This window comes from Triturus cristatus, chromosome 6 (assembly GCF_964204655.1).
Source record: "Triturus cristatus chromosome 6, aTriCri1.1, whole genome shotgun sequence".
Taxonomy (NCBI): Eukaryota; Metazoa; Chordata; class Amphibia; order Caudata; family Salamandridae; genus Triturus; species Triturus cristatus.
Window position 1 is genome coordinate 58,037,406 of NC_140589.1, and position 15,475 is coordinate 58,052,880.

Consider the following 15,475-nt stretch of genomic DNA (forward strand, 5'->3'; position numbering starts at 1 on the left):
GCTTTGAGGCGGATGCTGCCGGGGTGGATGTGGGCTGACCACGTCGTCCTCCATTTCCGCCACGGCGGAAGCCACGTCCGCGACCGCGCGCAGGTTGGTTCTGCGGCTGGTGGCTTTGCGGACGTGAGGAGGCGCCCCTTCCTTGGCCACGAAAGGGGCGAAAAGCGGAGGGGTGCGCCCGCGGAGCCGAGAGGCCCAAGGACTTGGCCGTAGCCCGGGAGTCCTTAAAACGGTTCAGCGCACTGTCCGCCTTCTCACCAAACAGGCGAGTGCCATCAAAGGGCATGTCCATGAGGGTGTTCTGGACATCCCCGGAAAATGACGTGGACCGCATCCAGGCGTGGCGGCGGAGCGCCACCGTGGTGGAAATCGCCCGACCTAGCGAGTCCGTGGTGTCAAGCCCACATCTTATGGCGTGCCGTGCTGCATCCCTCCCATCGGCCAAAGCCTGGGTAAGACGCGTCCGGACCTCCTCCGGACACAGGGGCAGCACGCCCTCCACCGTATCCCACAGGGAATGGGAATAACGGTCCAAGAGACAGGCGGTATTTAAGGACCGCAGGCCCAAACTAAGGGACGAGAACAGTTTCTTGCCAAACTGCTCGAGTCTCTTGGAATCCCGGTCCGGCGGAGCGGTCGGGAAGGAGGACTGGGAAGTAGAGGCCTGGATAACCAGACTCTCGGGGGTGGGGTGTTGGGACAGGAAACTGGGGTCGCCCGGAGCAGGGCGGTGGCGCCTGGCAACGTTCCTATCCACAGGAGGAACTGTGGAGGGCTTGGACCAGGTGCCCTGCAGAACGTCAGTGAGGGCCTCGTTGAACGGCAGCAGAGGCTCAGTGGAGCTTGCTGAGGTTTGAAGCACCTCAGTGAGGATGTTGGTCCTCACAGCCACGGCAGGCAACTCGAGCCCAAGGGCCTCAGCCGCCTTGCGCAGCACCACAGAAAATGCTGCACCCTCCTCCGAAGCCACGGTCGGAGGAGAAGTGAATCCAGCGTCTGGCGAGGTGTCCAGTCCGCTGGCCTCCCCCAGTTCATCCGCCCAGTCCTGAGAAAGCTGTGACTGAACAGCCAGAGGGTCCTCGAACCCCTCCCAGTCGCCCCCTTCTTCCGATTCCTGATAAACAGGAGGAATGATCGGAACCGGACTGTAGAGATGGTAGGTCTCAAGCGGCGTCGGATGCGGCGTCGGCGGACGCCGTGCCGGCGTCGGGTCCGGATGAGGGCTAAACCGGGGCGTCGGCGTCACAGGCGTCGGCGTCGGCGGCGCCGGTGACGGCGTCGGTGGTTCAGGCGTCGGCGCCGGTGGAGGAGTGACAAGGTCAACCGGCGTCGACTGGGGCCCAGGCAAGGGCCCCGCGGGGACCTGCGGCGTCGAGACCGGAGTCGTCGACGGCGCCGGGGCCGGAGCCGCCGGCACGCGAGGTCGCCCAGTCGAGTCCGCGGGGCCCGAAGGCGCGCCAGCGGGCGTCGACGGCGGGGCCAGGCTCCTCATGGCCGAGAGGAAGGCACTGATCTCCGCCGGCGCCGCGTCAGCCCCAGGGACCGGAAGGTATGGGGGCGGACGCGGCACCTGCGGCTCCGCCGGAGCCGCGGGGGTGGAACCACTTGGACCCTCGGCCGAGTCGCGCGACCGGCGAGGGGAGTCCGAAGAGCGATGTCGCCGCTTCGACTTCTTAGAGTGTTTAGACTTACCCGACGACTTGGAGCCCGACGAGCGATGGTGGCGTCGGCTAGGGCTCCGCGAGCGATCCTTGGACCTCCTCCTGGACCGGGATCGCGCACGACGCGGAGCCGAGTGGCGAAGCTCCAGAAGCTTGCGGGACCGCTCCCGCCTAGCCTTCGAAGTCAGGGCCTGACAGTCGTTGCACGACTCCGCGTCGTGGTCGAGGCCTAAGCAGTAGAGGCACCGGCGGTGGTGATCGGTCACCGACATCAGTCGATGACAATCTTCACAAGCCTTGAACCCAGGCATCCTACCGGCACCAGATGTCGACAGACAAGGATCAAAAATGATCAAAAAGATTTAGTCAAAAAAGACTAAAAGGGGTAGCTCTCCCGGATCTGCGCTTACTGGCGCGGAAAAAAGAAGAACAAGAACTGACGTCAGCGCGCGAGGGCGGCGTCTAAGTACTCCGACGACGTCATCCCGGCGCACGACGCCGACGACGGACGCGGAGCCGCAGACGACGCCTAGCGACGCGCAAGGGGTATTGCTGACGAAAAATCTTCCGGATCCAGTCTGACGCCTGGGGATATTCTAAGGTGAGGAATCTAACTAACGTGTTTCTTTCAGATCTTTACACCATGCGGACGGACTACCTCAGCCAGTGGCCTCATGTAAGCGTTGAAGAGCGTCGGGCTTAAGGAGGAGCCCTGGGGGACTCCACATCCCAAGGGACGAATGGATGAGCGTGATGTGCCATCGAAGACCTGAAAGGTTCTGTTGGACAAAAAAGAATTGAACCATGTCAGGGCATCTCCGGTCACTCCTAAGTTGGCAAGACGAGTTAGCAAGATCTTGTGATGCACCGTGTCAAATGCGGCACTTAGATCGAGGAGGATCACTGCCACTGATCCTCCTCGATCCAGGAGCCGTCTTGCCTCCTCAGTCACAGCCAGTAACGCCGTCTCAGTCCCATGTTTGGTACGGAAACCTGTTTGGGAGGGGTCGAGGAGATGGTTTTCTTCAAAAAACATTGTCAGAGTGGTATTGACATGTTTCTCCAGAATTTTCGATGCCCAGGGGAGTAACGAGATCGGACGATAATTGCTAGGATTAGCTGGGTCTAAAGAAGGCTTTTTCAGCAGGGCCCGCACCATAGCATGCTTCCATGTTGGAGGGACTATCCCACTGATTATGGAGGAGTTCGTGAGCTCCAGGAGCGTGGGGAGAATAGCAGTACTGGCAAGATTCAGTGAGCCTGGGGGGGCAGGGTCGCATGGGGAGCCGGATTTTATTTTTTGTGCCAGTGTCTGTGCGGTTTCCAAAGTTATCAAGGGGAAAGACTCTAGGCACTTGGATGAATTAGAAGTCAGGTGCAGGTTCTGGCCAGGGGAGTCAGAGGGGGGATTGGGGAAGGAAAGATAGATTTTATTAACTTTTTGGAAGAAGAATTCCGCCAGATCATTGCATTTGGTTGGTGAGTTGTTGTTATCTGTGACTGGGGGCGGGGGTTTGATCAGGGAGTTAACTATGCAGTAGATTTCTTTGGATTTAGATTTTGCCGTAGTTATTTTAAGGTTGTAAAAGGCAGCTTGCGAAGATTTAATAGCCAGTTTATAGTTCCTGATCATTTCCCTGTATGTGGCCTTTACTTCAGGGTTGTATGAGGTGCGCCACTTTCTCTCCTGTTTTTTGCAGAGACGTTTGTGGTTCCTGAGCTCTTCTGTGTATCAGGGAGCTGTTTTACTATGTCTCTTAGATTTGGGTGCGTATTCTGGGAGGACCTGGTCCAGAGAGGTGGTTATCCATTCTTCATATTTTTTGTTATTAACAGTTGGGTCTTGGGAAAGGGAGGGTTTCATGGTGCCTAGAGCTTGTACCCAGTTGTCAATGGGGAGTTTGGACCAGTTACGGGTTTTCCTAATAGTAAATGAGGAGGAGGGTAGTTTGCTTGTGGTCCAGTTGAAGGCTATTAAGAAGTGGTCTGACCAGGGGAGTCTGGTTATATTTCCCACTTCAAGCTGGTCACAGTTGCTGAAAATAGGATCCAGCAGATGTCCTTTTTCATGAGTGGCAGATGGAACTCGTTGCTCGAGTTGATATGCAGCCAGGCTTGACTTGGTCTCTTGTGCCGACCGGTCTAGTAAGTTGTCAAAGTGAATATTAAAATCTCCAAGTAGGGAGAAGTTAGACGGGGAGACAACCGACTGAGAGGTCACAGAGAGCAAGGAAGTATTAAATTGTCCTATAGGACCGGGAGGGCGATAAATGAGAATGCCGGTGAAGCAGGCATTGGGAGAGAATTCGATGGCAAAAGAGAGGTTTTCGCAGTCCTCAATATCTTCCGATAAGTGACGACAGATGAAGCTTTCTTTGTATATAATTGCGAGGCCGCCACCTCTGCCCTTAGGTCGGTCTGCGCATGCTATCTGGTACCCTGGGATGATAGCTTGTGCCAGGTCTGGCTGAGAGTCTTGGTTCAGCCAAGTCTCAGTCAGGAACATAGCATCTGGGGAGTATTCCTCTAGTAATAGGGAGATCTCTAGACAGTGTTTTACGAGGGACCTACAGTTTAGAAGAAACATGGAGTAGGTCATTAGCTTGCCTGATGGTTTGGAGGTTGGAGTGCATAGGTGTAAATTACAGTACTTACAGCGTCGAGGAATCTCTAAAGGGTGTAATGGGATAGCGCATTTAGGAGAGATAGGTGGCCGTAGCTGGCATAAAAGGTCTCGGCTGTATACCAGTCTGTCGCCTCTGGGGAAACCAGAGGGCATGGCCCCTGGGCCCGGACGAGCGCAGACGAGCTTGCCTTAAGCGCGCCTTCGGCGCGCAATCGGCGCGCCCGCTGCGCTCGTCCGCTGCGCGTCCTATGGTTGCACATATCTATAGAGAAAAGGAGGATCCGAAGGGGGCGTGGCCTGTAGGGTGGGCGTCCCTCCCTCCGCGACAGCTACCAATCAGCTGTGCGAGGTGCTGGGTCAACGCGAGTGAAGTGCTTTAAAAAACGAAACACAACACAGGTGAGCACAGATATACAATTATTTTAAAAATGAAGCGTCTCCCGGCTATTTCGCCTCAGGAGGATTATGTCTGTCTAAGCGCCGCTTTCAATCAGCGCGCGCTTTTGTAGAGGTCGAAGGGGGCGTGGCCTGTAGGGTGGGCGTCCCTCCCTCCGCGACAGCTACCAATCAGCTGTGCGAGGTGCTGGGTCAACGCGAGTGAAGTGCTTTAAAAAACGAAACACAACACAGGTGAGCACAGATATACAATTATTTTAAAAATGAAGCGTCTCCCGGCTATTTCGCCTCAGGAGGATTATGTCTGTCTAAGCGCCGCTTTCAATCAGCGCGCGCTTTTGTAGAGGTCGAAGGGGGCGTGGCCTGTAGGATGGGCGTCCCTCCCTCCGCGACAGCTACCAATCAGCTGTGCGAGGTGCTGGGTCAACGCGAGTGAAGTGCTTTAAAAAACGAAACACAACACAGGTGAGCACAAATATACAATTATTTTAAAAATGAAGCGTCTCCCGGCTATTTCGCCTCAGGAGGAGTATGTCTGTCTAAGCGCCGCTTTCAATCAGCGCGCGCCTTGCAGAGGTCGAAGGGGGCGTGGCCTGTAGGGTGGGCGTCCCTCCCTCCGCGACAGCTACCAATCAGCTGTGCGAGGTGCTGGGTCAACGCGAGTGAAGTGCTTTAAAAAACGAAACACAACACAGGTGAGCACAAATATACAATTATTTTAAAAATGAAGCGTCTCCCGGCTATTTCGCCTCAGGAGGATTATGTGTGTATAAAAATAAACTTCACTAAAAGATGTATTTTAATATTCTGAGCTCAGGCATACTAAATTTGTTATTCTACCATGTTCTATGGGTCAGTTAGGACTATAGAATGTAATAGCCAAACCTCAAATTCTGGCCTATGGAGAACAGGTAGCCTTACACTAGTGAAAAACGGAATTGGGTGTAATTCACTACCAGGACATGCTACACACATCAGAGCATGTCCTACCTTACACATACAATGCACCCTACCATAGGGGTGGCTTACATGATGCCAAGGGAAGGTTCAGGGGCTGGGAAGTGGGTGCACTTCACAGCAAAGATCGCAGTTCTAGACTGCACACAGACACTGCAGTGGCAGGTCTGAGACACACTTTACAAGCTGCTTCTGTGGGTGGCGCAAACCAGCGCTGCAGCCCCACCAGCAGCATTTGGTTTACCAGCCCTGGGCACACAAAGGCCACACTACTAGGGACTAACAGGTAAACCAAATAAGCCAGTCATGGATATACCAATTCACATGTCATCTTTACACAGGGAGCATTCGCACTGTGGCACTGAATGGCAGTGGCACAGCGCCCAGAGCATCTATCATCAGCAAAAACAGAGGAGACAACAGCAAAAAATGGAAGGGAGACCCACGCCAATGGTGCCAGGTCTAACAATCAGCCTTTTGTAGTGGAAGGGGATGCCTCCCAAACAGCCTCAGGTGGAGTATTATCACAACGAAACATGCACACAGGGCAGTTACATCCGGGAGCCTAACATTCCAGAAAATTGCTACCAGTGGAATGTAGTGATCATGAGTTGCTGGCCATCAACGTAGCATTCGAAGAATGGCGGCATTTTCTGTTGGATGCCAAACATCCCGTAAGCATATATATGGACCGTAGTGATTTACAATTCCTTTGTCCTGCCAGAACCTTGACAGCCAGACAATGCAGATGGACTCTGTTCTTCAATGATTAAGAATTTGTAATCATATATCACCCTGGGAAAGAGAACGTAAAAGCTGATACCCTTTCCCGGCTTAGCAAAAGTGATGATTCTAAAAGAGAACCAGATCCTTCTGCTATTATTCCCACACATTGTTTCCAAAGTCCAGTCCTTTCTTCATCCTTGTTTACTACCCACTGTGAGAGAATAAACCAAAAACCTTCCAGGGAATAGCTTGAGGAATCCCTTTAGCTCACATATCATGAGAGGTTTTTATACAAGGACAATAGGTATTACTTGCCCTTTGAAGAGCAACTGCGACAGGCATTTTTTGCATGCCATGATCACATGTTGGTTAACCACCCAGGCCACCATAAAACCGTAGACCTTCTACAGAGGTACTTCTGGTGGCCTAACATGATCAGAGACACGCTGGAGTACATAGCCAAATGTTCCATCTGTGCACAGGGAAAAATCTCCTACCAACCCACAGTCGGTCTACTACATCCCATACCTGTACCTCCCCTTCCTTGGCACACAGTGCCGATGGATTTTGTGGTAGAACTGTTAAATACCCAGACAGGGTACACCACTATACTCACTGTGGTGGACCACTTACTAAAATGGCTCAGGTTGTGCCCCTCAAAAAGCTTTCCTCAGCTACAGAACTGGCTTGATTGATTGATTGATTGATTGAGATTGTACTTATAGAGCGCGGCTATCACTCCGTGAGGAGTATCTTGGCGCTCACGTCATACGGTGATGAGAAGAAACAGGATGTTGACTTACTAAGAATAACTAAATTAAAGCAAGACAGCAATCCTCCAGGATGCCATAAATCCAGGTTTTGAGATCTTTCCTGAATGAAAGTTCCGTGTTGCAAAGTTTGATCTGGGCTGGGAGTTAGTTCCAGGCTCTGGCACCCAAGAAAGCTAGAGTTCTTGCGCCTTTTCGTTTATATCTAAAGTTGGGAAGTTTAAGAAGATTTACCGAGGAGGATCTGAGCAATCTGGTAGTAATGTATGGAGTGAAACGTGCCGACAGGAATTTTGGGCCGACCCTCATTTTTGCCCTGAACGTAATAAGAAGAATCTTAAAAAGGATTCTTTTAGGGACCGAGAGCCAATGCAGTTTATTCAAAGCTGCGGAGGCTGAAGACTTTCTGGGGAGTTTAAGCACTAGGCGGGCTGCGGCATGTTGTACCACCTGAAGCTTCTTTAGGACTGACCTATTAACTCCAGCCAAGAGGCCATTACAATGATCAATACGAGAGAGTATCAGAGCCACAGCTACAGACTTTCTTGCAGACAGAGGAAGAAACCGAAATAATTTTTTTAGAGTTTTAATTAGACTAAAACACATCCCTGCAACCGCTTTGGTGTGGGGAAGGAAAGAAAGGGAGTTATCGAATTGGGCTCCTAAATTCCTGATGACTTTCACAACCTCCGGTGGTAGGGTTGCTCCGTCAGGCCACCAATTGGACGGCTGGAAGGGGGTATCCAACCCAATAGGGAGGATCTCTGTTTTGTCCGTATTACACTTTAAAAGATTGATCGACATCCATTGAAGAACTGCAGTCAAACAAAGTTTGAAGTTCATCTCGGCCTGCGTGGAATCATTCTCCAAAGAGATAATCGTTTGAGTGTCATCTGCGTATGACATAACCTCAATCCCAAAAGAATTAATCAGGGTAACAAGGGGAGCCATATAGACATTGAAAAGTAATGGGCTTAGGGAAGATTCCTGAGGGACTCCTGCTGTAATGGGTCGTTCAGAAGAGAGAAAGGGGCCTAGAGTAACCGCCTGTCTCCGGAGGGTCAGGAAGGATTTAATCCACCTCAGCACCATACCAGAAATACCGCTGCATTCGAGACGCCTCAGAGGAATGTCATGAGAGATCGTATCGAATGCAGCTGATAAATCCAAAAGAATCAAGACGGCCCTCCTGCCCCTATCTGCAATCATTTTCAAGGATTCAGAGACCTCAATAAGAGCTGACTCTGTGGAATGTCTGGCCCGAAATCCAGCTTGACATGGATGAAGGGTATGTTGCTCTTCAAAAAATTTAGTTAACTCCTTTAAAACAAAGATTTCCGTAATTTTGCCCGAAATTGGGAGAAGTGAAATGGGGCGAAGGTTTGAGAGTACTGCCGAGTCAATATGTTTTTTTTTTTAAGGGTTTGACCAGTGGCAATTTCCAATCAGTTGGTACAATGCCCGTCCTGAGAGACGAGTTGACAATCTGGTTTATCATAGGATTTACTACCTCTAGTAGTTTATGTAGGACTAACGGGGGCAGGCATCCAATGGAGAACCTGATTTGCATTTTTCAATGGCTGTGAGAGTCATATCTAGCGAAACAGGTTCAAATATAGAGATGGAGGCAGAGCTATCCATCAGCGGGATGTCAGAGATGGGATTGCAATCTGGAAAATCTTTCTGAATTCTGAGGATTTTTTCCTCAAAAAACAGGGAGATCTGATCACAAAGTGACTGAGAAGCTAAAAGCTCCCTTTGTTCCGCCCTAGCTTTAGTGAAAGACTTCACAATTTGGGAAATCAATTTCTGATTATCTTTGGCAATAATAATTTTTTTTGTGAAAAATTCCTTTTTTGCCAATTGGACCTGAGAAAAATATGCTTTCCTGCCTTCCTTGAACATTTTTTTTTGTTTCTCCCTATACCCCTTTCTCCACTGTCTCTCCAGTTGCCTGCAATGCAGACGTGCGCGGGCCAATTGGGGCGTGAACCAGCGAGTGTTTAGGTTTTTTGATTTTAGCGGCTTGCTATTCATGTCTGAAGACATGAGAGCCTTGCCAATATTGGTCAGCCAGGACTGAAACAGGCGAGAATCTATCTCTGTTATGCCTGTCAACGTGGGAGCAAGATCGTTAGCCACCGTCAGTATATTTGAATTTTTAGCAATCTGTGCCCATGGAGGCCCTTGCTGAGGTTTATTAAAAAATTTCACTATCTGTGTCTTCGGAGGCATGGTGATTCTAAGGGGAATGAAGGAATGATCAGACCAGATTAAGGGAAGGGGAGTATCTGCAACGAGCCAGGGTAAGTTGGAGCAGACCCCATCTAGAGTATGTCCTGCCAGATGGGTACGACCATTCACTATTTGTTGCAGCGAGAATAAGTCTAGGACTTGAAGAAAATTACCTGTCCCAGGTTCAGCGTTATCCTCTAAGTGGAGGTTGAAATCACCTAAGAGAGTGAAATTAGCGTATTTAAGCGTAAGGTAGCTTAAGGAGTCTCTAAGAGAGTCAATAAATTTGGTATTTTGGCCTGGGGGCCGGTAAATAAGGGCACCTGAGAAACATGAGGTGGCATTTAAAGAGAGGCAGAAGCCTAAACATTCGGCTTCTACCATTGTGTCTGGTTCAAAAAAAGTACAGACAAGAGAGTCATGCAGAATAATGGCCAGCCCTCCACCTCTCCCTAACGAACGGTCCTTCCTATGTATAAGATAGCCTGGTGGGACAGAATCCGAAACATCCGGACTACTCCAATCCTTCAGCCAGGTCTCTGTCACAAACAGAATATCCAGTTGAGAGTCCAAAATGAGGTCTCTAATGTCCTGACTGTGTTTGCCCATGGATTGTGCGTTAATGAGACCTCCTATGAGTAGACACCCGTTCTTGACATTGCCAGACCTGGAGTTTAATTTCTGATTAGAAACTCCAGTCGAGAGTACGAACGGAAGGTCTGACATGCATCTACGACAAGAGCCAGCTCCATAAATGAGGTCCGGAGAGAAATGTTGGCAGGGAAATTTCGAGATTAGGCTTTTTAGGACATCAGCCTGATACGTTCTCCTAATAGGTTGGACAAAACGTCCCATCCTTGTCCCGTCCTTAGCGCGGACGGGCGCAGACGGGCTTGCCTTTGGCGCGCCTTCAATCTTTACGGAACACATAGTAAGATTACATGGCATCCCTTCTGTTTTAATCACTGATCGGGACTCTCAGGTTATCTCCCATTTCTGGCATGAACTCTGCACCACATTGGGGATGGAGGTACGTCTCTCATTGGCTTACCACCCACAGACAGATGGTCAGGCAGAAAGAACCAACCAAACCATGGAGCAATACCTAAGGTGCCTATTGCTTACCATGGAAAAGGAATGGTCAGGGATGTTATGGGCCATAGAATTTGCTTACAACAACACCAAACACACAGCAATAGGCATGTCCCCTTTTTTGCCTTCAAGGACAACACCTCCAGGCCTTACCATGGGAAACACAAGTACATAGCCCCATGCCAGCAGTCCAAAAGTTTCACACCAAGTTACATGAACTACGGCAACACGTACGCTTCTAATTAGCAAAAACTGAAGACGCATACAAACAGGCAGCCGATAAACATCGTCAACCTCAACCAGAGTACACAATAGGAGATAACATATGGTCATCCGTTAGACACCTTAACCTGCATGAACCAAAGAAACGTTTACCATGTTATCTGGGACCCTTCACTATAGTAAAGGTTATCAATGAGGTATCCATGAAGCTAGACTAGCACAAATCCATGAAAATACACCCTGTGTCTCATGTATCTCTCCTACAAAAGGTACCACCAGATAGTCGGGTCCAATCTCCACCTCTCCTAACTTAATTGATGACCACATCGAATATGAGATTAGTGCGATACTGTACTCACATAGAACGAGGGGTAAACTGTTTTATCTTGTGGACTGGAAGGGCTACGGTGCTGAGGAGCGCTCATGGGAGCCACTTCCCAATGTCTGTAATGCTCCCCTGTTAGTCCGTAACTTCCATGCCCCTCATCCATTGAAACTCTGTCCTGCTTCCCCAGTACTGGGAGGTGTGTCTGGGGTGGGGGGGGGGGGAGGAGTTGTACTGTCATGACTCTGGCCCCGGCGCATCACACACACCACCACTCCCCTCCACTCTGATCTGCACTGGTATGAATGGGAGTGGAAGGATGGAGAACTATGTCACTCACCCGATTAAGCGGAGAAGAAAGCACTGCCGATCCTCCTACGATCTGCGCCGTAAGCCTTTGACTTCTGGGTCACACTGTGACAAAGCAGGTCAGGTTTCCACTTCTGGGCCGCACTCTATAGAAAGCCAGACTGCGGAACCAGATGCGGCGTCGGCTCAAGTTTCAAACCGGAGCCACGTTTGGCCATAGCCTTGCACAGAAGTCCCTCAATTCACCCTGTGAAGTCTGCCTACACCCGGCTTCAACTACCCTAGTAGCCAGAGCGCAGGAGCGCCGAAGATACGTTCACTCCTGGATCGCAGGGAACGCGGTTGTAGGAAAATCTTGACCCGTGGAAGCGCATAAGCACTCAGACGTGTCCTGAACCGCGTGGAATGCATTTACAGAAACCTTTACTCATCGCTGCACAAGGACGCCGAAAGTGCAGCAAATGAACTCTGCGCTGGAGCGCACGTTGGTGCATTTCAGATAGGCATCGCGCTGGAGCGATTGTTATGCATTTCCCTTGTTTTGTCACCGCGCTGGAGCGCATATTTGTAAGTCTACGTTTGGGTTGACGCACTGGAGCGCTTGTTGTGTGTTTCCTTTATTTTATCTCCGTGCTGCAGCGCATATTTGTGTTTACGTTTGGGTTATCGCGCAGGAGAGCTCATATGTTTTCCTTACTTGTGATTACTCTGGAGCGTTAATCTGGGTTTTTCCCTATTGAAAAAGGAGTGTAAAAAGGCACAGCTCAAGACACCATGCCGGGGCGTGGTCGTATGATGTCTACTTTGATCCTCATTTTTTAGGGAAAACAAGAGCGACCCAAATGTCCTTGCGAACTGGGTGCTTATAATTACTTTGATCCTCAGTGATGACATACTGGGCATTATTGGTGATTATCCTGGACCAGTCCAAAACAACAAAGCCTTTTCCCTGAAGTGGAGTATCCACTCTTGCCAATTGAGTTACATATCATTAGTCTGCACCCAATATTCCTTGTTTCAGGTAGTTACCACATCTATGGGGAGGGCAAAAAAATGACAGGGTCTTTTCTATTGTTGCAGACTAGTAATATTGTCCTTCTTTTCTTTAGGTGTCCTTCTACACACCAATCACAAACATCACTATCATTATTTGGCCTTCTTCCCCCGCACCCCAACCTTTCTTCTCATATAGACCTTAGTGTTTCGAGTATAAGGTAAGGGGCAGTGGAGTTGGCACATATCGTCTCTGCAAGGTCTCACCGCAACTCAATGTAAGAAGTGCGGTGGTCTGACACTAGGCTCAGGATTCAGTTGCTCCCACTTGGAGCTTTCTCGCTAGACCAGATCCAATTCAAAAGGACCTCACACAGAAGATAGCCAGACCTTTTTTTGCTACAGCCTTGCATATTTGGAAGAGTCTAATCTCCAAAAAAGTGACTGATTCTGAAGGTCAAACCTTCATCAGGTCAAGTATCTGGCCAGTGAGGGACTATCCCTGGGCATACAAATTAAATTTCTTGAAGCTTTCCCACCCAAAGTCAGTGGCTTCACCAAGACCTTGCCCAGTGGCTATCCGACGATGTGAAACCTTCTTAGGCCTGAGCCTACTGCCTTGCTCTGCTGACGATGTTTGACTTTCATTTCAGAGACTAAGTTCAAAGGTAAACATCCAATAGAGTCCAACCTGGTTTCTATATCTGAACTATGCTCTATCACGCTTGGTCTTACTTGCACATAGGTACTTGTCAAGTGCAATCAGATGACCACGCTTGCACTTAACATTTTATGTCAATATTTTGGACCCTAAACTTTCAAAAATCAGAAGTATGGTTTGCATTACTGTTTTGTTGTTGTTTTGATGACGTTTTATTGAATAAAATGTACTTGCTTTTTCTAAATTGGTTTGGAATTTTTCTTGTACTGTATTTTGATTTTATTATTGTTGATTGCTGCAGAAATACTTAAGATATTGCCTCTAAGATAAGCCTGCTTGCTCTGTGCCACAACTACTCAGTGGTTGAGCTCAGGTTAATTTAGTGACTTTAATGAGCTCCCCCTGACAATGGTTGTGTTTATTACTTGAGGTGAGTACATACCACCCTCAACTAATAGCCCAAATTCCCACAATCCCAGTTTTTTTATTTTAATACCTGATTATTTATAGAATGATCGATTACGAAAAGATTGAACTATATTTCGTTCAAATAGAAATGGCAAAAAATATTGTTCAAGCTACCATGCAGCTATCCTTTAGCCAACTCTGCTGCTGATGTTGCTGATAAGAAAATGCGTAAGCTAATGGCGATAAAGTCAAAAGATAAAGACAGTTAGGGTTCTATAAAAATATTACATTGTATTAAATAGACAACATCAAAACATTAAGGGTAAGAATAGAAGCAATCACAATTAAAATAAAAACAAAACATCTGCTTGGACTGGTTAGGACATTATTGTATTGAGACGTTTTACGCATTTATAATGCTTGGGTTAATATCTCCAATGTAGTCTGTTCTTGGTTTGGAGTTACCGCAATATTTGGCACTTTTCTGAAGAAATATGGCAAACTACGCATTGGCAGAACCTGCTCAGATGCTTTGTGTATTAAGCGAGTCAGATTTATTGAATTATCATATAATGAACTTCTGCTCAGTATTGCCATTCGCCGCCCCAGAGACCGCTCCAAAAACTGCAGATGTGGCAACTGGTGCACTTTAGTAACATTGTGCCGAAGAGAAGGAATTAGTGTATTCATTACCAGCTGAAGAATTGTAAGCATAGACAAATACTATTAAGAAAAAACATAATCTTTAAATGATATTCCTCACCTATCCGTTAAAGGAGTTATAACGAGACGATCTGTGCAGCCCAAAAATTCATTCTGATAGATGAAGTTAACATCTGTAATTGACACCCAGACCAGGTCCAGATCTTCTTTGAAATAGAATCTGCTCTGCTTCAACCACTCAAAGTCGTTAATTGATTTTATGTGCATTTTTACCTATAAAAAAAGAACAAAGACAATTCTGGAGTGAGGGTTGTGGTTGCGTTCAGTTACTATAAAAGCTTTAGACAATAGACAATAGACAATTGCTTTGTGTGGCATGGAGTGAAGGGTGCTAAGCATTGCTACTATCACAATTACACACATTCATGTCCTCTCGCAAACTTAGATTTCAAAATTTGATTTGTTTCTAATTTGACCTACAGCAATAGTACACATTAGACAATCATCGTCATGCACACAATCAGGGTAAAAAGCTGTAAAATTAGCCTAGCATTGCCACCTCAACCTCAAATCCATACCAAGATATATCTATGCTTCATCTTACACTAACGGAACACTTTGCATTGTCACTTTAGGGGTGGCACAACATAAGCTATAAGCTCTAGTCCACTAGTGACATTTAACTTGCAGGCCCTGAGTACACTTTGCATCATTAACTAGAGACGTAGATGGAAGTTAAATATGCCAATTAAAAGTGTAGCCAATTTCAATGTTTTTGGAGTCAGAGCACATGTCCTGGGACCTGGTTAGCCAAGCCTCAGTGCACAGAGTCAAAAGACTAGCAGCATCAGTCCAAGAAAATAAATAGGGGTGATCATGCAAAAAGGGACATTTTCCTACAAAGCATACCTGAATGATCTAAGAGTCGCTGCCTCTGCAGGCCTCTTCCTATAGACGCGGCCCCTTATACAGGAAACGCCTATTAGCGTGGAATGACCTCCTAGACTACAGAGTGTGCCACGTGTGTGGCTAACACCATGTCTGCTAGCCCTCATGACCAAAGGGACCGACTCCCATTGAGGGTGGCACAGGTCAGTCACCAAATGAGAACATACAAGAGCCAGGGAAACCGCAGACACCTCCAATGGTAACTCAATGGAGAGCAGCAATGCATTGCCACAACCCATTACCTGGGTGAAACCAACAACACACTAGTTAACAAAGGAGGGGTTTCTTTCGTAACCTTTCGTCATATCAGGCCCTCCTCGACACAAGCATGTAGATGGGAGCTGTGGGTGGAGTGCCTCAATATGTATTTCCAAAGCCACGGGTGTTGTTGATGATAGGAATCAACTGCTCCTCCATCACTAAGCAGCAGTAGAAGTCCATAAACTGTCAAGGACCTTCCATGAAGCAGGGCCATCAAACACA

At 48.3% G+C, this 15,475-nt stretch overlaps 1 protein-coding gene across 1 annotated transcript in view; it reads right to left on the reverse strand.

Annotated features, from left to right (window-relative positions):
* The window catches only part of DNAH8 (dynein axonemal heavy chain 8), a 13,985,216-nt gene that overhangs the window by 7,634,805 nt on the left and 6,334,936 nt on the right, over positions 1-15,475 (reverse strand). Inside the window, exon 43 of the mRNA XM_085610239.1 lies at positions 14,145-14,317. Coding sequence (XP_085466365.1) covers positions 14,145-14,317 — 173 coding nt within the window. The remainder of the gene's footprint in view (positions 1-14,144; positions 14,318-15,475) is intronic.